Consider the following 27,369-nt stretch of genomic DNA (forward strand, 5'->3'; position numbering starts at 1 on the left):
CCTTTGACCTTGAAATTTAATAGTTTTTTTTTTAATGTAATAGGAGGCAAACGGGCAGGAGGCTCACCTGATGTTAAGTGATACCGCCGCCCATGGACACTCACAATGCCAGAAGGCTCGCAAGTGCGTTGCCGGCCTTTCAAGAATTGGTACGCTCTTTTCTTGAAGGACCCTAAGTTGCTTACACCCTACCATATGTAGGTTTTGAGACAACAATGACTGGCCTAATTGAATGCCTATGCGACAGACGTGATATGACCCACTAACGCCCAAATATATATAAAGACTAGCAGACCGGCCAAGCGTTGCTGTGGCTAAGGTTTTTGTTATATTACATAGTAGTTAACTATTCAAGGGAAACGGTAGGAGAACTTATGTGAAAGGTAGATAGCTTATGTGAATCGTTGGTACTTTTAACACAGCGCCATCTGTTAGAATTGTATGAATAATAAACAAATATTTGCAAAAAAATAATATTGCGGGTATCAATTGAGATGTAAGCTATCCTATCTTTTAAGTTAGATCATACTGCACACAGTGTCCAAATTTGATTGATATCGGTTCGGTAGTTGAGTTCATAGCGGACAAACAACGTGACACGTAATTTATATATACTACGAAGATAAGATAATATCAACGCAAAAATTCTATAAAATACACCTAATGCGTCACGACTGTCAAAAAATGATTTTGTCTCACGCCCCGGGTATAATGCATCTGTATCGTGCTATCACGATTTGTCATTTGTCATTCATGCAGTTTGCAGATAACAGCTGTTAAAAAAAAAGAAAACTTCAAAATCTGGTGGTTGACGGCAGCAGGGAGGAGAATGTTTAATGAAATATTCTAAATTATAAAATTGTCGAGTTTGTTAATGATTAATATAAAAGCGAAGCGGTAGTGGCATCATTTTGATCAAATGTGTATTTTTATTTCCAACATACCCATAGGTAGTCACTATACTAACGGCTTAGGATATACTGGTCCGCCGTCCGGTGGCAAGTTCAGTGTTTTCTCAATATGAGTTCAAGAGACAGAGACACTAAGACCCTTCAAGATAAGTTTAAGGGGTTCTTTAAGAAAGGTGGTTCGGGTAAGTAATTGATCCCATAACTTCTAAATAAATGAAGTATGTTTTAAATATAATACTATGCGGGTCAGTTTCCGCAGGCAGTCATCACGAGCTGGCTATAACACCGGAGTTGCGGCGTGAGCTAGGACCTGAAACACCTCTGCACCGTCGGTTACGTGCCTTTAAAGAACTCGGCGAAAAGGCGTTGCATACTCGTATACAAGAGGTACATAAGATTGTTCATCAATTATTTGAAAAGGAATAGTGATTATTGGTGCATTTAAATTACTTAATATCACAAAATGGCTAATTATTAAATTGTCAATGTTTTGATTTTCTTTTTGCCATAATATTGTAAATGTATTACAGATATATATATCACTTGGTAGCCGCAGTTTACATTGAGCGCATAAAATAGTAATTTAATAACCATTTGCAGGGTGAAGTAGAAAAAATTTGGGCTAGTACTAGGGATTTGCTTGAGGATGTAAATGTGGAACCACGGCAAGCTGTATTGGGCTTGCTTTGCTGCATAGCAGAGGGACAGCCCGATTTACTTCTGATGCGCTCGGTGCTGTTTCGCTATTTGCGTGAGGCGCCGCCACACTGCCGTCCGCAGGACTTTGCACTAAGATTTAAGCTGTTACATGCTCTCACTAACTCTGGCAAGGACATCAAGTGCTTGGAGGAACAGGTGATTTAAGGCTTATTTACTAATAATTGGGTATGTGAGATATTAATTAAGCTCCTGAATTAAACTTCTATATTCTATGGCTGAAGTAGCACTTAAGAAAATGCAGCCACAAGGACTCATTTATTTCTTTAAACACTGCTAATCATGAACTTATATGAAAAGTCAAGTATATTTGTGGAACGTCACTGAAAAGACATCTTTGTATGAAAATAAACCTGTAAAGTTCAAAAATATGCCACTAGAAACTCGAGAATAGGTTCTTGTAGTAGGTTTCATTCAGTTATCACAAATGTTGCGGCTTTTATAATATTTCAGACATCATCGCTTATATTGCAGTATGTGTGCATGTTCCACATACTTATGTTGTCATGCAAAGTAATAATAGAAAGTATTTTGCAATCCTTTGCCAGCACAGTTTTCCTGCCTATCACAACATATCATATCCTGATAGCAGGGAGAAAGTGCATGTTAAATGTCGAAATAGATCGGGCCACTGCTGGTGCAGTGGCTGGGCGAGACGGCGGACGAGTCGGCCGGGGAGGTCAGGGCGCAGCTGCCGGCGCTGGTGTCCCTCGCCACGAACGTCGTGAAGTTCAACGCCGTGTACCTGGAAGAAGCCGACGTGCACGCCCTGGTGGAGCGCGCGTGTCGGCTGGCGGCGCACGCTCCCGACGCGCCGCCGGTACTCGCGTGTCTCGCGCTGCTCGAGGCCGTGCTGAGCTACTCGCTGCTGCCGCGCGGCGCCCTACCGTCGCTCGTCGCGGCGCTGTGCCGCACCGTGAACCACGAGCACTACTGCCAGCACAGCTGGCGACTCATGCGTCACGTGGTCGGGGGCGACGTGGGCTACGCGGCGCTCGGCGAGCTCACGGCGGCGGCGGGCTCGGAGGAGGCCGGCGTGGCGCGCGGCGCCGTGTTCTTCCTCAGCTCGGCGCTGTGGGGCGGGCGTCGAGTGCCCGCGCTGCAGGTGTCGCCGGCGGCCGTGCTGCCCGCGCTGCGGCGGACGCTCCGCTTGCGCCACGCCGTGCTCGCGTACGAGCTGCTGGTGGCCCTGCACACGCTGGTGGCGCGGGCGCCCGCCGACCTGCACTCTCTCGCCTGGGACCTGCTGCTCGACATCGTGCGGGACGTCGTCGACCTCGACCGTGACTATTTACTATTTTGCGTATAGTTTTAAGCGAATCCGTCAAAATCGGAGGTGAACGTCCGATTTCGGCGCAGGGAGCTTCGAGCCACCGAACGACCTGGTCCACTCGCGGTTGCACGCGCTCATCTCGTCCGTCGAGGAGCTGCAGGAGGCGGGTCAGTTCCGCGGCGACCCCGAGCGGCTGCTGGATCTGTTGGACCTGTGCGGCCACGAGCGACCCGAAGCCTCCGTCGTGCGCCTCATCTCGGCTCGAGGCGCCGCCCTCGACGGCCACTCGGCGACCGCGGCCCTCGCCCTGGCCGACCGCTACGTGCGTCGGGAGCCGCGCCTGGCCGTCCGCCTGCACGCGCTGCAGACGCTGCTGGCCTACATCCGCCGAACGCGATGCTCGGCGCGCGAGGAGATAGCCGAGCGCGTGGGGTGCGCGCTGGCCGGCCTCTGCGCCGGGGACGCCGAGTGCGCCCTGCGCGCGGCCGCCGCCCGAGCCCTGCCCGACCTGGCCGCGCTCTGCTCGCCCGACGCCTGCATCGACCTCGTCGACCAGCTCGAGAAGGTACCTCCGACGTTCCGACGGGACCGCGCGTTCTCTCCTTCCGCGATAACTTCAAAGCCCGTCGCCAGATCCTGAACCGGCCGTTCGAAATGTACGTGTCGGACGTGTCCATCCCGGCGGACGCGGACACGAGCGACGCGGCGGCGGCGCGGGCCGGCCTCGCCGGAGTCTTGCACGAGCGGCTGCCGCGCGCGCCCGCCGCCCCCGCCGCCCGCGCCCTGCTCGTGCTGCTGGACCACCTCGACCTGCACTACCGCCGTCCCGCGGTCTACCTGCACCATCCGGAGCTGCGTCGCGCCATCCTCGACATGCTCTTCGCGCTGCGGACCAACTCTTTCCACTGGGTCGGCTTCTGCTACGACGCGGCGGGCGCGGCCGCGTGGGGCCCGACGGCCCTGCGGCTGCGACCGGTCTGCTCGCCCTACCTCGTGGCCGAGCCGCCGGCCGCCCGCGGCGCTCCTCCGCGGGAGCCGACGCAGGCCGCGCCCGGCGCCTGCGCCTTCCCCGCGGGCCGCGCGGCTCGCGTGCTCGTGGCGGCCGTGTCGCGGGAGGCCGACTGGCGCGTGACGGCGCACGTGCTGCGCGCCCTTCCGCATCTGCTGCAGGCGCGCGCGCTCGCTCTCGGCCGCCGCGCGCAGGACATCGACCTGCTGGCCTCGACTCTCTGCTCCGTGGTGGGTCCCCGTCCTAGGAGGTCCGCGGAGCCTCCCTACCTCGAGCTCCCTCGCCACTGACGCGCCTCCCGCCGCAGGTCTCGGAGGCGGGCGGCGGCGCGGTGTCGGTGTCGGAGCTCCACGCGGCGGCGCTGCCGGCGCTGGCCGCCATGGCGCCCTACAACGCCTTCCTGGAGCCGCACACCCAGCAGCGGGTCGTGCGGTGCCTCCTGAAACACGGCATGGCGCTGCGCGCGCCGCAGCCCTACATCGCGGCGCTGACGCTCTTCGCGCTGGAGATGCGCGAGACGATGGTGCGGATGCTGCCCGAGGTGCTGCTGGACCTGTCCAAGATCTCGGACACGGCGGCCATCGCCAGCCCGATGCTCGAATTCCTGTCGACGCTGACGCGGCTGCCGAGCGCCTTCGCCTCGTTCGTGGAGGACCAGTACATGTCGGTGTTCGCCATTCTGCTGCCGTACACGAACCCGTCGCGCTACAACCACTACGTGGTGTCGCTCGCGCACCACGTGATCGCCGCCTGGTTCCTCAAGTGCCGCCTCTCCTACCGCCGCAACTTCGTGCGCTTCATCATACACGGCCTGCACAACTACGTCATCGTGCCCTTCGAGGAGCGGCTGCAGAGGGGCAACGCCCCCGAGCCCGCCAACGAGGACTCGTCCAACCGCCAGCGCAGCTCCAGCCTGGGCTCGCGGGCGACGCCGCGGCCTCTGGCCGGAAGGGCGGAGAGGGCGGCCGGGTCCAGCGCGCCCGCCGCCTTCCACGTCGAGCTCACGGAGACGTGCGTGGACCTGCTGGCGCGCTACACCTTCACGCCCTGCAGCGTCAAGCCGCACAGGTGAGTTCAAAAAGGTTTCGACTTATGCAATGTCAGAGACGGATACTATGAGCAGAGCTAAGGAGAGAGCTAATGTGAGGAAATTGCTGGAGGGGTGTTTGGAACGAAATCTTTATGTGACAAATGCAGTTTATGCAACGTCGGTCATCTACAACTAACCTAGTCGAGTATACTGATGCATAAGTGATGCATTAGATCGTGGTCTCCAAGTTGACACGGTTTTTTGTCTTTCGTTCTGAATTTATTTTAAGGAACATTATATTTCACAACTTAATATAGGTAATATAATAGTTCAAGAAGAAAAAGTAATTCGTGAAAAGTAACTTTTTGGCAATAAACAAAGGTTTACAGAACACCAGGGCATAACAATAAAGAATGACTTTCGGTTGACTTTTCGGATCTATTCTTTTTAAATAATTCGTTATTTGAATATAAAATTTAAATTATAAAAACAGGAAAACGGAATTGTCGCAAAACGATAGGACGCTCAGTTATTTTTTTATATTATTTACTTAATATATATATATGTATAAGACAATAGTTTGTATTTCAATTGCAAGAGGCTAAATAAAACTTCTATTTGTTTCTCTGTAAGAAAAGAATGCAATTTTATTTATCGAGTAGGTTACACACTGATACAATGCGTACAAGACTAACACAATCTCACCTGTAAGTAAAGAAACGACAATAAAAGTTTATTGTTATCACCTCTCGATGCATATAGCTTAACTAAGTATGAAATTAATTAACAAATAAGATTAAAATACAATTCAACGATCTCAGCATATTCGTCCTTTACATCTTTGACAATGGCAGCTAGCTTGACGTGACACGACGCGGCTCACTCACGAACTAGCAGTGCGCGCGAATATTCAAATTAAAGAGATCATTCTCTTTACATCTCCCTCCTCCAGGATGAGAATTGCTCCAGTAATTCTCATGGTAGCCGTACATATTATTCAGCGTTATCCATCATTTATTCCACCGTCCATTCGAATAAGTTTTGTTATATGGTATAAGCTTGTATTCGTTTTTGTTCGGCCTTTGTTTATTTTGTATATTGTATTCGATATTTTGTCTGTTATTTCAAATGGGCCGATTCTTAAATTGTCCATTTTTTCCTATTTAATTTGTTTCCGTTTTCAACATATACCAGTTCTCCTATGTTGAATTCGCATTGCCTTCTGCCTTTATCAAATAATTTCTTATTATATGCATGTGATCTAATTGATCTTTCAAGTGCTTGTTGTCTATTTTGAACCCATGTTTCTGTATCTAATGGTTGTCGTAGTTCTTGTGGCAAAATGCTGGTGACTTTTCCTTCTAATAGATATACTGGTGCAAAGCCTGTCACTGTGTGCTCGGTTTCATTATACTTATCTATACATTCTCTTGCAGTTGACGTCCAGGATTTCTTTTCATTCTTCTGATTTATTTTGCACCTCATTTTGTTAACCAGTGTTTGGTTCAATATTTCGTTGAGTCCGTTTGAAAATGGTGTATTTACCGCAGTAAATATTAGTTTTACATCATTATCTGTCAAAAATTATTTGAATTCTTTTGAATTTAATCCTGGATACTGATCTGCCAGTAATATCTCTATGTTTTCCGTCTCCAGAACTTTTTTTACTAACTTGATGAAACCTGCAGCATTTTGCGTTTTTGATGTCAGAATGAACGCAAATCTTGTAAAATGATCAACTAACAAGTGTAGGTATTTCTTTTTTGATCTTCGTCGTCCAAAGCCACCAATGGTATCTATCGACATTATCTGAAATGGTTTTTCGGCTGGTCCCAGATGTGACATTAATCCGTATTTATCCTGGCCTCTCGATTTATTTTTTATACAGGTTTCAACAATTGTTGCATATTCTTTTAATGTTTCTCGTTAAATTCTTTGCTGTATAATAAGGACTGATTTTATTTATCATTTGGTTGATCCCTAAATGACACCATTCGGTGTGTGTTTCCTTTATTAATTTCACACTCGCTTCTTCAGATAATATAACTTTTTCTCTGTTTCGATCTTTTTTGTATAGTATCCCATTTCTTTCTTATTTCATTCATTCATTATTTTGGTTTTCTTTTCCTTTATTTTCTCGTTTTTCTGCTGATCTGCCTTAATATCATCTATTGTTATCAGATTCACCATTTTTAAAATTTCTTCATCATTATCATTATCTTCCAATACTGGGTTTCTACTGAGACTGTCTGCTTCCGTATTATTCTTCCCCGGAATATATTTGATGTTGAAGTTATATTGTGACAAATAAAAAGTTAATTCACCAAGTTCATCATCTGTTCTAGCCTTTATGTTGAGGTTTTCTAGTGGTTTGTGATCCGAAAAAACGGTGAACTTTCTTCCAATCAACTAATATTGCCAGTATTTGATAGCTTCTTTTATTGCTAAGCATTCAAGGTATATTGCCTTCTTTCTTTTTTGTGAATCATTGAGTTTTTTTTGAAAAATAGCCAACTGGTTTTTCTTTACCATTTTTTTGAATCTGTTTTAATATTGCACCTATACCATTCAACGAGGCATTCGTGTAAATTGTAATAGGCAGGTCTTTATCAAATATTTCGAGTACCGGTTGTGAGCATAATATATTTTTTATATTAGAAAAAGTTTCTTCACATTCTTCTGACCATATAAACTGGGCATCTTTCCTCAATAATTTATGTAGTGGATCCAATAATATCGAACTATTTGGTATGTATTCGTGGTAAAAGTTAATCTTTCCCAGATCTGTCTAATATTCTTTCGGGTTTTGGGTGTTGGAAAATTCCTTATTGAAATAATGTTATCTTTAAGCGGTTTTACCTTATTATTTCCTATTATATGTCCTAGGTATTTCACTGATGTTGCTGCAAATGTGCATTTTTTAAATTTTAATCTGAATCCTTCTTTTATTATTGCTTTGAGTACTTTTTCTATGTGATCTATATGTTCTTCAAACGATTGTGAAAATATTAAGATATCATCAATGTAATTTTCTGTGAAGTCTTTCAAGTTATTATTTCTTAATATAATTGATAAAATTCTCTGGAAAATGGCAGGTGATGTTTTCAATCCAAATGGTAGGCAAGTCCATTGATAATGTCCATCCTGTGTGACAAATCCTGTCTTTTGTCTGTCCTCAATACGTAGTGGTATAGACCAAAACGCGGAATTTATGTCCAGTGTGGTAAAATATTTACAATTTCTTGCTTTAACAATCAAGTCGCTTATCAATGGAAATGGTTGTGCTTGTGGTATGACTATCTTGTTTAGTTCATGAAAATCAATAGAGTCTCGATTTTGTATTTTCGTCTCTTTTAAATGCCAAGGTAACTGGTGCTGCGAATGGGCTGTATGATTCCTCAATTAAGTTATTTTTTAGTACCCACCTGTCTTTCTATTTCTATTTTGTCTTCTAATGTGCGATATGGTCTTTTGCTACAGTACTTGTCCACCATTAAGTCTATCCGGGCTTCATAATCTGTTACTGTACCTACATCATATTTTTCTTTGGCAAATATAGTATTATAATTCTCTATTAAATTGTGTATTCGGGACTTTTTGATATTGTCCAAGTGATGTAGATTTGTTATGAAGTCATTTTTATTCACATGCTCGTTAAAATTGACTTTAATTTCCTCTATCTCTTCAAATGCATTCATAGTATTTATCTCCCTCTTTGACTTTTGTAAAATTTTTAAATCTTCATTTTGAGCTAATTTAAATTTTTTTATCATATCTAGTCCTATAATGAAATCTTCAAAATCCAGTTTGCCTACAATAAAAACATCAACATATTCTTCTATATCAAAAATCTTTACTTTTATTCTTATTAAACCTTTTGTGTATGTCACACCATTGACAGTTCTTAATAATATTCTATTTGTATCCGCAGAATCATTCTGTGTTCTAACTAACCTTTTGTTTATCAGAGACACTTGTGAGCCTGAATCATATGTTCCATTTATTTGTATTTTGTCTTCTAATAACATATTTATTTTTATCAATGGTGTGATTACTCGTTTTTTGTCTCTTCGCTTAGATTTACTTCTATAACCGAATTACTTCCAATCCTTTTGTTATCTGCCCCTTCTTTTTTAAACCAACAAGACTGTTCTGGGTGGTATCGATTACCCTTATTTAAATACTGACAGGTTTTGCATGGTTTTTTTCCTAAACTGTATTTCTTATTGTCATCTTTTTCTTCCTTTTTTATTTTGAAGTTTTTATTATTTACCAAACTTTCACATTTACTTATTTCATGAAGCAATCTTGTTGAGGTTTCACACTTTTCAGGATCAATTCTGTTTCTAATAAATTCAGGTAAGCCGGCTGCTATAAGTGTGACCAGACTTTTAACGCCAATATTTTCATTCATATCTAATAATAACTATTCTTTTCTAATGGCGTATTCCATCAGTGATCCTTCTTTATATTTGTAAAATATGGCATACATTCCCGAACTCCATCCTTTATCGGCAAATGTGTCCAAAAATTTATTTTTCCACTCGGACCATCCAGCCTCGATTTTCAAAGTCTTCAATGTTGCCGAGTGCCAATCTGCACATGTTTTGTCCAAAAATAATCTTAATATTTCTATCTTTGTTGTATCTTCCTCAATCTCAAATCGTTTACATTCATTCTCGAATATTTCTATCCATTGTTTCGCATTTGAGAATTTACATACAAATTTCTCAATCATGAATCTTTCTGATATATTTTTCAAATTTAGTAGACCCTTTTTCTTCTATGTGGATTCTACAATATCTGTTTGTTTTTTTTCTTCTTTTAAATATAGGTCGTTAAACATTAAATTATTATCTTCATCAAAATAGGCTTGAATCATTTCTTCTGTACATGTCATCCATATTGTTCTTTCTTGACCTCTTTGATTTAAATTTTTTCTCACTCTTTTGTAGGTTTCTGTTTTTGTTAGTGCTATGTGACGACTCGCGTATTTATCAGTCTCAGACAGTGTATACTTTTTGTCATCTTCTGTTGTAATTGAGGTTATGGCAATTACACTCGTCTTATTGTCAGTTTGTGATGCTTCCAGCTTAAATGCAAACTGCAATTTTTGTGCCATTATAAACAAGTATTGTCGTTTTATAACTTATAAGACAATAGTTTGTATTTCAATTGCAAGAGGCTAAATAAAACTTCTATTTGTTTCTCTGTAAGAAAAGAATGCAATTTTATTTATCGAGTAGGTTACACACTGATACAATCCGTACAAGACTAACACAATCTCACCTGTAAGTAAAGAAACGACAATAAAAGTTTATTGTTATCACCACTCGATGCATATAGCTTAACTAAGTATGAAATTAATTAACAAATAAGATTAAAATACAATTCAACGATCTCAGCATATTCGTCCTTTACATCTTTGACAATGGCAGCTAGCTTGACGTGACACGACGCGGCTCACTCACGAACTAGCAGTGCGCGCGAATATTCAAATTAAAGAGATCATTCTCTTTACATATGTATATAAGATTATATTTCTTTTTATATGGAATTCTTCCAAAGTCTGTTATAATCTAATGCTTGCTCAATTGAAGCAAGCGGTCTAGCCAAATTCTTGGATTTCATCTCTATAAAATATGATAGCGAAAAGTAATAATATCTACCTTTTGTAATAAAAATCTTTTTAATATAGGTGTACGAGCCAAGGCTGTACATTTTACTCGCTCAGGCTTCCTTATTTTATAAGCTTAATTATTCCCTATGTAAGTACGTGCCAGGGCTCGTACATTCCGATCATCTACAACCGTGATGATTTCCTATGTAAGTACGTGCCAGGGCTCGTACATTCCAATCATCTACAAGCGTGATGTTTGTCTTATGTAAGTACGTGTCCTGGCTGTACAGTTTGATCACATATAAGCATGACGATTTCCTACAATCGTCGGAGTCACGCCCCGAGAGTATAGCCCGACGCAGGCACTCTCTTCGACTGTTACTATGCAGTCATTCGTAATTAACTAAATCGTTGGAGTTTCACCCCGGGAGCATAGCCAGACGTAGGCACTCTCTCTGTTTGTTAGATTGCACTTATTATATAGCAATTAACATAATAGTTATTATTTCGCTCATATTCTATTGTATAACGCGAGTGATAAATATAGAGTAAGTTCAAATTATTCTATTATTTCGAACCCCTGATGATCCAGGAACCGTACATTTTGGTCCTTCGAGCTATCCGGGAATAGCGGGTCTTTCGCGTACAGTTGATCGCGTTCGCGTTTTTCTCCGTCATCCTGAAGATCGGCGCCGTGGAAAAACATCCCACTGCTGGTTTGTTGGGTCGTCAAGCAAGTAAGAAAATATCATCCGCATCAATAGAAAAGAGGAGAGCAAGGAGAAGGAGGATCCATAGCGGTCGAAAAGGGAGGTAAGCGACAGGAAGTCCGCTCCCAGCATTTTCAAGGACCCACAGCGGTCAAATAGGGAGGCAAGCGACAGGAAGTCCGCTCCCAGCATTTTCAAGGACCCACAGCGGTCAGATAGGGAGGCAAGCGACAGTGAGTCCGCTCCCAGCATTCTCAAGAACCCATAGCGGTCAGATAGGGAGGCAAGCGACAGTGAGTCCGCTCCCAATATTTTCAAGGACCCATAGCGGTCAAATAGGGAGGCAAGCGACAGTAAGTCCGCTCCCAGCATTTTCAAGGACCCACAGCGGTCAAATAGGGAGGCAAGCGACAGTGAGTCCGCTCCCAGCATTCTCAAGAACCCATAGCGGTCAGATAGGGAGGCAAGCGACAGTGAGTCTGCTCCCAGCATTCTCAAGAACCCATAGCGGTCAGATAGGGAGGCAAGCGACAGTGAGTCCGCTCCCAATATTTTCAAGGACCCACAGCGGTCAGATAGGGAGGCAAGCGACAGTGAGTCCGCTCCCAGCATTCTCAAGAACCCATAGCGGTCAGATAGGGAGGCAAGCGACAGTGAGTCCGCTCCCAATATTTTCAAGGACCCATAGCGGTCAAATAGGGAGGCAAGCGACAGTAAGTCCGCTCCCAGCATTTTCAAGGACCCACAGCGGTCAAATAGGGAGGCAAGCGACAGTGAGTCCGCTCCCAGCATTCTCAAGAACCCATAGCGGTCAGATAGGGAGGCAAGCGACAGTGAGTCTGCTCCCAGCATTCTCAAGAACCCATAGCGGTCAGATAGGGAGGCAAGCGACAGTGAGTCCGCTCCCAATATTTTCAAGGACCCATAGCGGTCAAATAGGGAGGCAAGCGACAGTAAGTCCGCTCCCAGCATTTTCAAGGACCCACAGCGGTCAAATAGGGAGGCAAGCGACAGTGAGTCCGCTCCCAGCATTCTCAAGAACCCATAGCGGTCAGATAGGGAGGCAAGCGACAGTGAGTCTGCTCCCAGCATTCTCAAGAACCCATAGCGGTCAGATAGGGAGGCAAGCGACAGTGAGTCCGCTCCCAATATTTTCAAGGACCCATAGCGGTCAAATAGGGAGGCAAGCGACAGTAAGTCCGCTCCCAGCATTTTCAAGGACCCACAGCGGTCAAATAGGGAGGCAAGCGACAGTGAGTCCGCTCCCAGCATTCTCAAGAACCCATAGCGGTCAGATAGGGAGGCAAGCGACAGTGAGTCTGCTCCCAGCATTCTCAAGAACCCATAGCGGTCAGATAGGGAGGCAAGCGACAGTGAGTCCGCTCCCAATATTTTCAAGGACCCATAGCGGTCAAATAGGGAGGCAAGCGACAGTAAGTCCGCTCCCAGCATTTTCAAGGACCCACAGCGGTCAAATAGGGAGGCAAGCGACAGTGAGTCCGCTCCCAGCATTCTCAAGAACCCATAGCGGTCAGATAGGGAGGCAAGCGACAGTGAGTCCGCTCCCAGCATTCTCAAGAACCCATAGCGGTCAGATAGGGAGGCAAGCGACAGTGAGTCCGCTCCCAATATTTTCAAGGACCCATAGCGGTCAAATAGGGAGGCAAGCGACAGTAAGTCCGCTCCCAGCATTTTCAAGGACCCACAGCGGTCAAATAGGGAGGCAAGCGACAGTGAGTCCGCTCCCAGCATTCTCAAGAACCCATAGCGGTCAGATAGGGAGGCAAGCGACAGTGAGTCCGCTCCCAGCATTCTCAAGAACCCATAGCGGTCAGATAGGGAGGCAAGCGACAGTGAGTCCGCTCCCAATATTTTCAAGGACCCATAGCGGTCAAATAGGGAGGCAAGCGACAGTAAGTCCGCTCCCAGCATTTTTAAGGACCCACAGCGGTCAAAAAGTATATCAGCGTCCTTTCAACCTAGAAGAAGTCAACGGACGTCAATCTTCAGCATACGGTGCCTCTACAGTAAGTCCTTTCCATTTGTTTTGAGCACTATATTTCTGAGAATTATCTCATTTGTGAGCATAATTTTACTAAGAATGATATGAAGCATTCATTGAGCATTTTATCAAGTATAAGCATTTAAGAATCTATAATGCAATATTTACAAAGCGTTTAGTTAATTATTATATTAAGCATAATGGAGAATTTATTCCAAGCTTCCTTTACCGACGGTCTGAAAACCATCAGGCATTCAAGAAAAACCGAAGAGTTGCTTCGCAAACAAGCATATTTATTTATGTCGCTTGATAAGATTTTTGAACTATCAAATGTATACTCCGAATCCGACAAACTTGAAGGAGCGCTAGAAGAAATAAAGTGGCATTGGGATTTCATTTTTAAAACCCATATCGACATACTTGTTGATCATGGCGGATCCTACTCTGAGTATGAAAATATATATTACGAGAAGCAAGCTATATGTAGGCGCCAAAAGAGAAAGATATATCTCAAATTACATTCTTTAGAAACGCATATGGATTCACCGGTACTTTATTCATATAATTCAGAAAATTTCTTATATGCCTTGGAAACAGGTAATAATCAAACCTGGAAAGATTCAATTGCAAAACAACAGCGACCTTCATCAAATTTTAGCATCAGCAAAAATTCGCTGTCAACGCATTTCGATACACAAGGTCAAGGAAATGCAAATTTAAATTGTAATTCTACGCAAGCAGAGCAATCATTTCAATATAAATCGGACAAGAAAATCTCTTCGACTTCGGCAATGGTGGAAGGTTTAGCAGAAAGTGGTAACAATCAGCAGATACCATCAGGCATAGCAATGATGCCAATACAGAAGACCACTGATGTGCAGCAGGAAACATCGATAGTGGCATTGGCGGAAGCAGTGGCAGCCAGTCTCGGAGTGGACTCCAAAGAGCCCACCCGGTACCGGACTCCGATAGGTCTTAGTGTTAATCACAGTATACATGCAGATACTTATCAAGGCGGAGAATTATCCAAATTGGCAGAAAGCGTAGCACAGTCGTTAACTGACTACAGCAAGGAGCAACATAGCACAGAAGAAAAAGAAAGTTTGTCTCAGTCCATTTCTTATACGAAGAATAAAAACTTAAATAGCAGCTTAGTATTGTCTAAGCCTTTGTTAGAAGCAACGATTCAATTGTATACGGAACCCTATTTGCAACGCAACTTAACACAAGGGTCCGACGTAGTTGTAAGAAACAAAAGCATTATAACTAGAAAGAGTTATGGCAAATTTTCGCATGGATCAGAAAAGGTTACACGCAAATTAAATGGTTTGCCTATCAACAAAGGCAAGAAAAATAAGAAACAAGCATTCGTGAAAAAGGAATTTCGAAGAAGAAAAAATGGTGTTAAGATTAGAAAGGAATTTACAGGAAGGTCAAAAGGAAAGTTCAGAAAGAAAGGTAATGTCTTTCGTAAAAGGGGAAGATTGCGAAACGTTATCATTCCGCAATATAGCAGGCTCACCGATTCAGGATTTAGTAAAAGTACTATACAGCAAACTTATTCGGATATGCAATCCTATGAGTCAAATATGAGTAATCAGAGGAAGAGAAAGAAAAGCACCATATATAAAATAATACTTAAAATTCCTTTAAGCATACAAACCAGAGACTATGTTTCGTATGTTCAGTTCCATTTATGTATAACATACATTGTCGAAACTTTACATTAAATACTGAGGGAAAGTTATTATTATACATAAGTACATCAATTTACATAAATCATTTTAAACGTGAAAAACGATTAATAATATAATATCATAAACAATGAATGGAATGCCAGTTAAGCAAAATATCATATGTTAGCTAGTGGATTGACCTACTGTGAAAGACGTCAACTACAATGAATAATATTATGCAGATATCAATTATCAAATTACGGTTGCACTTTATAACAATTATATTTAACCTAGGTCATGGTTGCATTCACCAAACCTGTAATATACTCTTTATGCTCATGATAGTTCTCAGAATGTGCTCAAGACAGGTAGAGGATAGGACATTACAATCATATAAAGTTCAGGAGACGTCACGGAGCAGTAGGTGCAGCATCGGCAGAATCAGCAGCCGGTCTCGCAGTGGCCTCAGGAGAAGCCACCCGGGACCGGACACCGGTTAGTTAGTGCAAGGGCCCATGACCTATGGGTCCTAGTGTTAGTGATAGTGCTGTGATTAAAAGTGTTAGCGTAAGCCTAGAGACTGTTAAGCATATGATGAAATCATCTTGTAAAGCACTACATATTCATCTTGCACTTTTGCCTGGGGGAGTATGTACGAGCCAAGGCTGTACATTTTACTCGCTCAGGCTTCCTTATTTTATAAGCTTAATTATTCCCTATGTAAGTACGTGCCAGGGCTCGTACATTCCGATCATCTACAACCGTGATGATTTCCTATGTAAGTACGTGCCAGGGCTCGTACATTCCAATCATCTACAAGCGTGATGTTTGTCTTATGTAAGTACGTGTCCTGGCTGTACAGTTTGATCACATATAAGCATGACGATTTCCTACAATCGTCGGAGTCACGCCCCGAGAGTATAGCCCGACGCAGGCACTCTCTTCGACTGTTACTATGCAGTCATTCGTAATTAACTAAATCGTTGGAGTTTCACCCCGGGAGCATAGCCAGACGTAGGCACTCTCTCTGTTTGTTAGATTGCACTTATTATATAGCAATTAACATAATAGTTATTATTTCGCTCATATTCTATTGTATAACGCGAGTGATAAATATAGAGTAAGTTCAAATTATTCTATTATTTCGAACCCCTGATGATCCAGGAACCGTACAATAGGTATACCTATTGGTATCTATGACACAAAATTTATCATTATACATTGCCAATGAATGCAATGCTTGGTTAAGAATATACCTTGTGTCATTTTCTTCCTTAGGAGAAACTCTCTTACTCAACTAGGCTTTTAATGTACTTATAAAAATTTAGAATGTGGTATGCGCCTATAATTGGGGTAGCACTTGGCTTGTGTTTGTGTTACATTACTTGTATTAGTGTCTACTTTGTTGGTGCATAAAATAAATAAATAGGCTTGAGTTGAGTAAAAGATGAGTTGAGCTGGTTTAGATGAGTTTTTAATTTAAGACGTGTGTAAAGTATAACGGCTGTCGGGTTCGCCAGTTTACTATATATTTTTATGGGACTGGAGGTAGACCCGAGGGGAGCTCTCTCCCAGAGGATAGAGCAGTACTCCGTGTGGGGCCGAATTTACGCTTTATAGAGTGGCAAGCGCCTGATTTTCAATTATTCTAATTTAGAGGAAAATGCGCGAACTTGTGACTTGTGGGTTAAATTGGACTACATAATATGTCGACCCCTGTCCGAGACTCGACGTAGCAGAGTTCCGACATTAGACACGAGTCGGTAAAGTTGCCTGAAGTTATTAATGTATATTTATTCAATTAAGGCTCACTACGAACATAACATAGTCCGTCTACAGAGAAATCGGAACATAAAATGGCGTAAAAGTATAAAGTGGGTTATTTATATGAAAACTAGGTTAGCCTTTTGATTCCGTGGACCTGACGTGCGCATTCGCAGGAGCGAAGCGGCGGAGTTTCTGCTGCGGGGCGGTCAGGCCACCACGTGGTTGGTGGGGCACAAGCTGCTCACCGTCACCACGTCGGGCTGCACGCAGGTGGCCGCCCGCCGCGGCCTGTGCGAGCGCTGCGCCACCCTCTGCCGACCCGCCGACGCCTCCCGCCCGCCCCTCGTCGACCCGCCCGACGACGACGACGCCGACGTCGAACGGTGAGGCGCCGCCTACGGACGATGCGTCGCCGCGCGGAGAGTCGTCTGACCGTCTTCCTCGCCCGTCGTTTCAGACAGGTGTCGTCGGACAACAGGTCGACGGACCTGCTCGCCGACGCGATCGAGCAGTTCACGCGGAGGCTCGACAGAATATCGAAGGAGGCGGCGGGGCCGGAGAGCGAGGGCCGCCGCGCGCCGGAGGGCGGAGCGTGCGGCTGCCGCTGTGCGCGTTGGGCCCAACTGCACGTGCGATCGCCCACCGGCGACGTGGCCTGGCTGCTGCGCATGCAAAACCACGTCAGCGCACCGCAGCTGCACGACTGGCCGCTGCAGGACGTGCTGGCGCTGCTGTCGCCGCCGGTCGATGTCGTTCCGGTCGCGCGTCCGCCCCGACCGGTCGAATTATAATAATAACCGACACCCGAACTCGTTTCAGGTGGCGGACGAGCCGCAGACGAGCCGACGGCCCCGGGCGGCGGATCTGCCCAATTCGAGGTAACCGCCCGCGCCCACCGCGATCGCTTCCAATTTATATTCGCCCACGACATTCTACGTCACCGCCACGTCCGTCCTCATATTCTCATCGAATTTCAGCTCGGACTCCGTGGGGGCCGGAGACAGGCGCCAGGCGCAGCCTCCGGCGCCGCCGTCGCAGCGCACTTTGGGCACGCAGCCCATCAACATCCCGAGTTCGCCGCAGCGCAAGCCCGCCGACGACGACGACATGCTGCTCGTCGTCCCCGAGGTCAGTCGTAGGACCCGAAGGGGGCATCGCGACGCCCCGACTCCGACTCACGTCCCTTTGTCACTCGCGGCAGGGTAAGAGTCGGCACCCGGTGCGACGCTCCAACTCCTCGCCCGAGATGTCGTCCTCGTGGAAGATAGGCCTCCGCGAGCCTCCCGGTCCCGCGGCGGGGGCCGTCGACGACGCCCCGGAGGGCGGCGGCGCGCCCGACGAAGACATGATGCCGTTGCCGGTCTGCGAGCCCACGTACGTCAATCCCTTAGTCTGGGCGCCAGCGTTCGCCTCCCTAACGAGGACTAATCTCCCGATTCCCGCAGGACCGCCGCGACGTCGCTGGCGTCGAAGAAGACGAAAAAGAGCGACCTGCGCGTGTCGTGCGAAGCCATCCCCGAGGAGAGCGGCACCTCCCCGCAGCCGCCGCGCCCGCACCCCCACCTCGTCACCTACAACTCCGATCCCGGGGACGCCGACGCGCCACCCCACCACCTGCAAAAGGTACCCGGCGGCCGGGAGGAACGATCCGAACCCCGCGGCCTCCCACGTCTCTCACCGCTACGTCGCTTTGCAGACGAGCAGCGATAGCACGGTCCCGCTGGCGGCCGACGAGCTCCCTCCGCTGGCGCGCTCCAAGCGGTCCAACACCATCTCCGTCATGAGCCCCACCGACCGCGCGAGGTATCGGCCCGGACGGTACGTCTCCCCCTCGCCCTCCGACTTCCGACCCGTTCGATTCCGGCCGTTGACTCGAACTCTGCGCAGGGAGGGCGGAGCCCCGAGCGGAGGCGCGGCGACGGCGGCGGCGGCGGGCAGCGTGTCGCCGTCCTTCGTGTTCCTGCAGCTGTACCACAACATGAGCACTCGGCCCCTGTCGCCGGCCGTGCCGGGCGAGGCGCCGACGCCGCTGGGGGCCGCGTGCGAGCGGCCGCTGCGCGTGAGCGGCGCGCAGCACGAGCGCACGCTGAAGAACATCGATCTGGTGCCGCCCATCGAGACGTACAAGGTGAGCGGGCCTCCGGCCGGGCCCCACCCCGCGGCCGCCACGTCTCACGGAAGTCTCTCGCGCAGGTGGGAGTGCTGTACGTGGGACCCGGCCAGGCGGACGACGAGGTGGCCATCTTGCGCAACGAGTACGGCAGCGTGCGATACTCGGAGTTCGTGCGCGGCCTGGGCGCGCTGGTGCCGCTGGCGGGCGCCGGCGACGGGCTGTTCCTGAGCGTGGAGGGCGGCGGGCGCGACGGCCGCTACACGTACGTGTGGAGCGACGACCTGCTGCAGGTGCAGTACCACGTGGCGACGGCTATGCCGCTGGCGCCGGGCGACCCCACCTGCAACGAGAAGCGCAAGTACGTCGGCAACGACTACGTGTCCATCGTGTACAACGACTCGGGCCGCGAGTTTGACATCCTGACGATCAAGGGCCAGTTCAACCTGTGCGTGGTGGTGGTGGAGCCGGCCGAGGGCGGGCTGAGCCGGATCCTCGTCAAGACCAAGAGCGAGCGCATCCGCAGCAAGTTCCTGGCGCACCTGACGCCCGTCGTGCTGTCGGACGCCAACGCGGCGGCGCTGGCCCGCCAGCAGGCGCTGCACTGCGCTCTGGCGTCGCAGATCTCGCAGTCGCTGGAGAGGCCCGGCGCGCCGCCCTACGCCTCCAACTGCCTCGAGCGGTTGAGACTCATCAAACGCCTGCGAGCGCGCGTCGAGGCCGAGCGTCGGGCTCAAGCCGCTCGCGCGCCGCCGCCGTACCACGCCTCGCCGCACTCGGCGCACGCGCAGCGCCGCGTCGCCATCGACGACTTCAACGACTACACCTAGCGGCTGACGCCCGCGCGACTTCGTTTGGGCAGCTGAGAGCGTCGCGCCGTTCCGAAGGCGGATGCACGATGAATGTTTTATTGTGACGAGTGATAGCTTATCAATTATAAAAACACAATATTAATAAAATATTATTGAACTGCGTTGTCCGAATTTCTTGAGGGTTCTCGACACTGTACACCGTTTTTTCAATAAAAACCCGATCGCAAAGAATGACTTTTGAATATATTTATTTATATAGCATCCTTTCGTCGCGTTGTGGGTCCGTACGTGGCTCCCGAGTAAAAATACAATATGAAAATCGCTCTATTTAAAGACCCACGAACCGTATTTTGGACCTTCTAGCTATCCGGGAATAGCGTGTCTTTCGCGTTCGCGTTTTTCTTCGTTTTCGTGAAGATCGGCGCCAAAGTGATACGTAATGCGCAATTCTACATTTGACCGTACACACACAGCTTACTCTTTTTACTTATACTCATAAATAATCAATAGCTTCATCAACATTCGGTACTTCTGCCTATTTCAGTTGCAATATGACATTAGTTAGGTATTTTCTTCTAATAAAACAGTTTAGAGCACACAAATTATTTTCTAAATAGCAAGAAAAGTTTACTTACCTTTGCATTATTCTTTATTGATAAATAATGGGCAACCTATGCATCTATTTTAGGTAGATTATCCGATTTTATTTGAACAAGCCATCAAAATACCATCATCCGTATCAACCGAAAAGAAAGGCACAATATTTTCAAGGATCAGATCGCCAATTTTCAACAAGGTTATATGACAAAAGGCAGGTCGTGTCGACAAATTTTCATACAAATTTAGTTTTCGACTTTCTACATACACTACTTACTGTTAAGGCATCTTGACTAATCCGCTTGTCCTTCGTATATATATACTGTGGACAGTGGACTGTTCCCTCACTCAAGATGATATTCAACACGTGACTAAGCCCCCGGTAGCTCATGTAGCTACTAGCCCGCGTACACGTGACTTTGTTCTGGTTGCTGTAAGCTAATTTAATAAGAAATATCCACAACATAAATTGAACTCTCAGCATCTTGGTATCGGCGGAACTAAGAAACCCAATTTTGTATGCAAACATCTAACATCAGATAACAATGCTCTTTACAGTTTACCCTGCCACACGCTTGAAAGCTAGAGAAGCAGCTTATATAAATTTGTAATGCTTCGCAACGGACGCGTTTTTACAAGGAAAATCGAAAACTGACAAGCCTTGCTTATTAAGAATAACGAAACCTTGAAACTTTTAACATAGTATAGTAAGGTGAGTGGGGGGAAGATTGAACGGTTTTTTGATGAGATGAGCAGAGTTGTGTTTGAACCTCTTGCAGAACAATATAATTCAAAATCAAAAAATCAAAATCAAAATACGTTTATTCAATTTAGATGCTTCTTAGAGCATGCTTATGAATGTCAACAACGTTTACAAAATTCACGAAAGAGCAGGACTACGCCATTTATAATTATATTAACCTATACTAATGGCTTTGATTAGTAACGAGCAAAAACTACACTTTTCTATCATATCAATAACATATTGTTAAATCTGTTCCCAAGCAGAAACTTTAAAAATAATGGAAACCATTATTAATTGCCAGCTCTTGAGTTATCTAGAAGGCCACCAGTTGATTAGCGATTCTCAGTACGGCTTTCGTCGTGGTCGCTCAGCTGGTGACCTCCTTGTATACCTTACCCATAGGTGGGCAGAGGCAATTGAGTCCAAGGGGGAGGCGCTGGCGGTAAGTTTGGACATAGCGAAAGCCTTCGATCGGGTGTGGCACAGAGCACTGCTCTCGAAGCTTCCAGCCTACGGGCTTCCCGAGAAATTATGCGATTGGATCTCCAGCTTTCTGGCCGATCGGAGCATCAAGGTCGTCATCGACGGAGCATGTTCCGACCTTAAACCCGTGAACGCTGGGGTCCCACAAGTCTGTGTTCTATCCCCGACCCTATTTCTTCTGCATATCAATGATATGTTGCAACTTAGCAACATTCACTGCTATGCGGATGACAGCACTGGGGATATTCTTTACACTGGCCGGGCAGGTATTTCTCGGGCAGTTGTTGATGAGTACCGGAACAAACTTGTGTCTGAAGTCGAAACTCTACTACGTGGAGTCTCAGACTGGGGCAGACAAAACCTAGTCCAATTTAACCCCAAGAAGACACAAGTTTGCGCGTTTTCCGCTAAAAAAACACCCTTTGTCGCTACTCCTCTTTTCGAAAACACTCTTCTTAAAGCCACAGCCAGCATTGGAATACTTGGCGTTGACATATCGAACGACGTTCAGTTTCGCGGTCACTTGGAGGGAAAGGCTAAATTAGCCTCCAAAAAGCTTGGTCTGCTCAGCAAGGCGAGGCGGTACTTCACTCCGGGCCACCGCATGCAACTATATAAAGCGCAAATTCGGCCCCACATGGAGTACTGCTCTCACCTCTGGGCGGGGGCTCCCCAGTACCAGCTCCTTCCACTTGACCGTATACAACGCAGAGCGGTTCGAATCGTCGACGACCAATCCCTCTCCGAGCGGCTTGATCCTTTGCGTAGAGATGTGGGGTCACTCTCCATCTTCTACCGCATTTACCATGGAGAGTGTTCAGAGGAGTTGTTCGGATTAATACCTGCAGCTGAATTTCATCATCGGACGTCGAGACAGAATACGAAATTCCACCCGTATCACCTCGACGTCCGCCGTTCCACAACTGAGCGTTTTTCAAGGCAGTTTTTGCCGCGCACAACCACTATGTGGAACCAGCTGCCCACTGAAGTATTTCCGAACCAATTCGACTTAGGGTCCTTCAAGAAAAGAGCGTACCTATTCTTAAAAGCGCGAGCCCTCTGGCATTGAGAGTGTCCATGGGCGGCGGTATCACTTAACATCAGGTGAGCCTCCTGCCCGTTTGCCCCCCGTTCTATAAAAAAAAAAGAAACAATAAGTAAATAAAAAAATAATAATACGACAACAAAATAGGGTAAAGATGAAAACGAGACGGGGAAAGATAAAAAATTAGGAGATATATTTTTTGAATTGGACTACGGCCGTTAAAACATCAATGTTTTTATTCTGTGCCATGTTCGAGAGGACAGGGTTCCCTTCTCTTGGAATAATATACGGGTCAGCGTTTATTTGTGCCATGTTCAAGCGTTTTTTTTTTCAGAGAAAGTCCATGACGTTTCTGTGAACGTCAATTTAGTCAACCAATCTGGTCCTGATTCCTGAAACATCGTCCTTTAATGTGGTACGCTATATTATATTCCACGAGAAAAATTACTTCTTTTCCAGATAGCTCAAAACCCCATTTTTCCAAAACTTAAAGGCCATTTGCTAATCTTATTTCGATTTCACGAGCAAAGACAGGAAGGCGACCTAATGTAATACTTTAAACTCCGGTTTTTTTCAAACGGTTGTAAAGGGTAGCAATGGGTACCTATTTGATAAATTTTAGTTGCTCCAAATGTGATGGCATCTTTAGTAAGTATAGGATGTTGCACGTAACGATTTCCGGACGTAATTACGAGGCATGATGGCTGAATAAAACAAATGCAATTATTAAATAATTAGGTATTATTACACGATATACGTTCAACTATAATTCATCAAACATTACTTAGGTATTAGTAGTGCCAACGTCTGATATTGATAGATACCTTTTTATTTTAGTTTGCAATTATAATTACATAGATAAGAATCGAAATTTAATTTATTCACCTACCTTTGCATATTCGGTAATGTATACATAATCCTGTAGAAAAATATCAACTAGGTACGTTGCCAATTTATTTCCTGTTACCTGTTAAAATTTGAGAATAACTGAATTTTTGTATGACACTTGGGAACGGATTAAGATCGATACTTTTGAATAGATTGTAAACTTATTGTATTTCACTCACGTGTGGCAGAGTAAACCACTGTTTTATTTTTCTTTTAATTTATACGATGTAAGGATCGTCATTATAAAAACGTTCAAGGGTTGAGAACTAGAACGGCAAACTTTCTCAAAAATTTGTCAACTTTAACTTCAAATAAGATCGTCGCCCTTACCGAAACCTGGTATTTTTAACATGGAATTATTTGACAATAGGTATATATCATGTGTATCGTAGAGATCGTTCCCCCTCAGACTCGTTAAGTAAAATATACGCGAATCATCCTAGATTATTGTTAAATATTGAAAATTCTGAAATATCTATTTGCAAACGAGAGGTAACACTAAACTAAACTTTTATAAAGCTGACTATGTGATGTGTCTATTATAAAAGATCTGAAAACCATTGATTGGAATGATAGCCCATATGATAATGTTAATGATATTATGGTATCTGAGTTCTACAAAATTCTTAAAACTACTATAAATAAATTTGTTCCTAAAACGTCCAACATGATGAAATCTAAATATTCAGTGTGATTCAGTACCTTCTTAATAAAATTACATACTGAAAACGAAAAAATATGTAAGAGGTATCGAATATACAAGAATCCGTGACACGATCACGACAGTATCACCTTATTAGAAAACGTCACAAACTTTAAGATGATTGATTCCTAATAATGCTAAATGTTTTTGGAGTTTTATAAAAAATAAGAAAGGTTATTCCTTCTTCCCTCTTGCATAAAAATTTACATTCTTACAGCCCAGTCAGCACCTGATATTGCTATTCTTTTTTTCATATCAATTTTCACATAAGCATTGTCTGCTGTGGGTCAATGTTCAAGTGAAATGAGAACAATCATACATAATTCATTGGATTAAGAGTATCTAGATATTTGAGAGTCAGCTTCACTGTGTAGTGTGTATAACTTTATTGGTGGCATTTTTGCCGATGAAAAGATTGAAGACATTACAAGAGTGCTGATTAAATGTATCTAATTGATTTCACAAACTGTGTAGTATGTTTATGCTAAGTAATTGGTGTCAATATTTATGTTTTGGTAAAGATAAATAATGTAATAAGTATTGAAAGCAAAACTCCAGTAATTTATCAAAACAACACAAACTAATAGAAAATAACAATAATACAATTAATTAAAAATACATATTCCACTTATTGAACCAAATAAATTATGTAGTTTGTTGAACAATCCAATTAATGATTTCATAAAATGTTATGAATGTTGTCTAGATAGCAGCATGTGTGCATAGGACCAATATGTAAGTTACTTATTATAAAATAATTTTTAGTAATTTTTGGTTTATAATTCTCTTAACTATTATAACCTTTAGTAAAATGTACGACATGCAACACACAGAAAGAAAGTGCTCTAGTCTGATAATGAGCTGGGATTTGGTAAATTTTGATATTAAGATTGATATTCAAAACTCAGTTCTAAGAGCTAAAATTTCTATATTATATAAATCATCAATATTATAGGTAAATTTTCACAATATGCCAGAAAAATATTCAAGTCTTTATTTCCAACTACTCCTTCTCCGTGTTCATGTGGCGTTTCCATACTTTTACCTTCCCTCGGAGAGCCCTCAGGCGTTTCATTTCTTCTACAAAGTCCTGATGTTCATCTCTGAACAAACCATACTCTCGCAGCTTCAACATTAGGGCATGTGTTTCTATATGACGAGGGTAATAATGTACTATTTCTTCATTAGTATGAAGAGGTCGAGAAGAAAATATTTTAACAACCTTCATGGAGCTTGGATTTGTCGGTGTTGCGACTTCTCCAAATATTCTATCTGATAACGTTTTCATTCGGCGAGCATAGCTGCTTGTTCCTTTTATTAATTGTGCATACTTTACATAACTTGAAGTCATTTCAAAACACTACTATATTTAAGTATTTACAGGTAATAGGTATTCTGTAATTCTATAGTATTGTAATATTGTATAATTATAAACGCTTAACGCATGCGTATTGCGTACAGTTTTTTTTTTTTTTTTATGGCCCGCACGGTTTGTGCATTGTGGCCCAGGCCCAAAAACAGGGAAACGGGTAAAAACATAAAATTATCGGCTGGAGAGGAATTTAGGAATAGAAAATAATTATTCTATAAAATAAAATATCAATTCTTATAAATCTACATAAAAAAGGAGTGTAAGAAAACATATTTACATATATTTACGTTCATATTGTCTAAATTTTTATATTATTACTTAATAAGATAACAGCTGCTCAAAGTTTATATAATATGTCACCGTAAGATTGTAAACACCGTTAGATGTGAACTGTCGAAAGATTGTGAACGCACTGCTTACAATTTAACGTATTATTATTCGGTAGATTGTAATCTATCGAAGTGAAACCGTCAAATTGTGAAACGGATCGCACCTCGCGCACTGATTGGTTGAACGGAATATGCCCCGCGCCACCATATTTGTTTGTTAATTCGTTTGTTGTCGAATGTAAATTGATGTCGTGTCGAAAGTAAAAAAAAGCGGAAAAATAATAATTATGAAGGACATTTTGGGCAGGAGTGTTGGTGTGTACCCATCCTTATCCTACAATTCTAGAACGTACGTGCTCTTTATCACTCCGTCTTTGTCGAACGGTGTTCTAGAACGTTCATGATGGCTTCGAGAAGTTTCTGATCTTCCTTCTCTTTCGCTCATCATTCCGTCCTTGTCCCGCACCTAGAAAGTTCACTATCAAATAATCCTTCATGAAAGGGGTGTAATCAGTCCCGAAAATACCTGTTAACGGGTTTCCTGAAAACTTTACCATGTGGCTATATACTCTGAAATAACCTGATGAAGTGGTTCAGACTGCTGAAAACGAGCATAACTTTTTATAAACTCCACGTTTCTGGTAGGTAGGTATATGATAGAGCCGTTCTTTAATTAATTTATTTTTTAAATTCCATTTTTATAGCTATTTACTCATTTTTACGAAAACCATGATTACCATTTCGTTTCCCCGTTTTAATTTTTTGAAGTGAAACTTCTTTATCGGGGTTGGAAAAAATTTAGTGTAACATTTTTTCGTTACGCCGTACGCGTCACGTTTTTCGGTTACGCGCCATGTTCCTTTTTGAAGTCAAACTTCTTTATCGGCGTTGGAAAAAATTTTACCGTCACATTATTTATTATTTATTATTTATTATTTATTATTTATTATTTATTATTTATTATTTATTATTTATTATTTATTATTTATTATTTATTATTTATTATTTATTATTTATTATTTATTATTTATTATTTATTATTTATTATTTATTATTTATTATTTATTATTTATTATTTATTATTTATTATTTATTATTTATTATTTATTATTTATTATTTATTATTTATTATTTATTATTTATTATTTATTATTTATTATTTATTATTTATTATTTATTATTTATTATTTATTATTTATTATTTATTATTTATTATTTATTATTTATTATTTATTATTTATTATTTATTATTTATTATTTATTATTTATTATTTATTATTTATTATTTATTATTTATTATTTATTATTTATTATTTATTATTTATTATTTATTATTTATTATTTATTATTTATTATTTATTATTTATTATTTATTATTTATTATTTATTATTTATTATTTATTATTTATTATTTATTATTTATTATTTATTATTTATTATTTATTATTTATTATTTATTATTTATTATTTATTATTTATTATTTATTATTTATTATTTATTATTTATTATTTATTATTTATTATTTATTATTTATTATTTATTATTTATTATTTATTATTTATTATTTAT

General features: G+C 43.5%; 3 protein-coding genes and 1 long non-coding RNA gene across 5 annotated transcripts; 3 read left to right on the forward strand and 1 right to left on the reverse strand.

Moving 5' to 3' along the window:
- Positions 1-586: 586 nt before the first annotated feature.
- LOC125057807 (tuberin) lies at positions 587-19,865 on the forward strand. 2 transcript variants are annotated; one of them, XM_047661709.1, is made up of 16 exons: positions 587-1,093; positions 1,171-1,298; positions 1,512-1,766; positions 2,251-2,911; positions 2,988-3,466; positions 3,535-4,140; positions 4,218-4,978; positions 16,889-17,098; positions 17,173-17,458; positions 17,535-17,593; positions 17,693-17,843; positions 17,917-18,089; positions 18,161-18,338; positions 18,412-18,533; positions 18,603-18,843; positions 18,909-19,865. In XM_047661709.1, the coding sequence occupies exons 1-16, from the start codon at positions 1,021-1,023 to the stop codon at positions 19,653-19,655; spliced, it is 5,130 nt and encodes a 1,709-aa protein (XP_047517665.1). In that variant the 5' UTR covers positions 587-1,020; the 3' UTR covers positions 19,656-19,865. The 2 variants fall into 2 exon arrangements, with proteins under 2 accessions (XP_047517665.1, XP_047517664.1); XM_047661708.1 differs by having other exon boundaries at positions 594-1,093; positions 1,162-1,298.
- On the forward strand, positions 8,015-16,376 carry LOC125057841. Its single transcript, XR_007118268.1, has 2 exons — positions 8,015-10,638; positions 16,127-16,376. It is a non-coding gene; the product is annotated as an uncharacterized LOC125057841 (long non-coding RNA).
- Positions 13,458-16,074, forward strand: LOC125057831. The gene is made up of 2 exons (XM_047661745.1): positions 13,458-14,374; positions 14,731-16,074. The coding sequence occupies exons 1-2, from the start codon at positions 13,473-13,475 to the stop codon at positions 14,732-14,734; spliced, it is 906 nt and encodes a 301-aa protein (XP_047517701.1). The 5' UTR covers positions 13,458-13,472; the 3' UTR covers positions 14,735-16,074.
- A 5,144-nt stretch (positions 19,866-25,009) lies between the features above and the next one.
- LOC125057837 (28S ribosomal protein S33, mitochondrial) lies at positions 25,010-25,570 on the reverse strand. The gene has a single exon (XM_047661752.1). It carries the CDS (start codon positions 25,447-25,449, stop codon positions 25,102-25,104), a length of 348 nt encoding a protein of 115 aa, XP_047517708.1. The 5' UTR covers positions 25,450-25,570; the 3' UTR covers positions 25,010-25,101.
- Positions 25,571-27,369: the final 1,799 nt, after the last annotated feature.

The sequence above is a fragment of the Pieris napi genome, chromosome 17 (assembly GCF_905475465.1).
Source record: "Pieris napi chromosome 17, ilPieNapi1.2, whole genome shotgun sequence".
NCBI classification, from domain to species: domain Eukaryota; kingdom Metazoa; phylum Arthropoda; class Insecta; order Lepidoptera; family Pieridae; genus Pieris; species Pieris napi.

Bases quoted from the DNA above. Each gene is read 5' to 3' on its own strand.
- LOC125057807 (XM_047661708.1), top strand. From the start codon at position 1,021: ATGAGTTCAAGAGACAGAGACACTAAGACCCTTCAAGATAAGTTTAAG. The intron at 2,912-2,987 runs GTGACTATTTAC...ATTTCGGCGCAG, and splicing joins GGACGTCGTCGACCTCGACC to GGAGCTTCGAGCCACCGAAC. The intron at 17,594-17,692 runs GTAACCGCCCGC...ATCGAATTTCAG, and splicing joins GCGGATCTGCCCAATTCGAG to CTCGGACTCCGTGGGGGCCG.
- LOC125057831 (XM_047661745.1), top strand. From the start codon at position 13,473: ATGGAGAATTTATTCCAAGCTTCCTTTACCGACGGTCTGAAAACCATC.
- LOC125057837 (XM_047661752.1), bottom strand. From the start codon at position 25,449: ATGACTTCAAGTTATGTAAAGTATGCACAATTAATAAAAGGAACAAGC.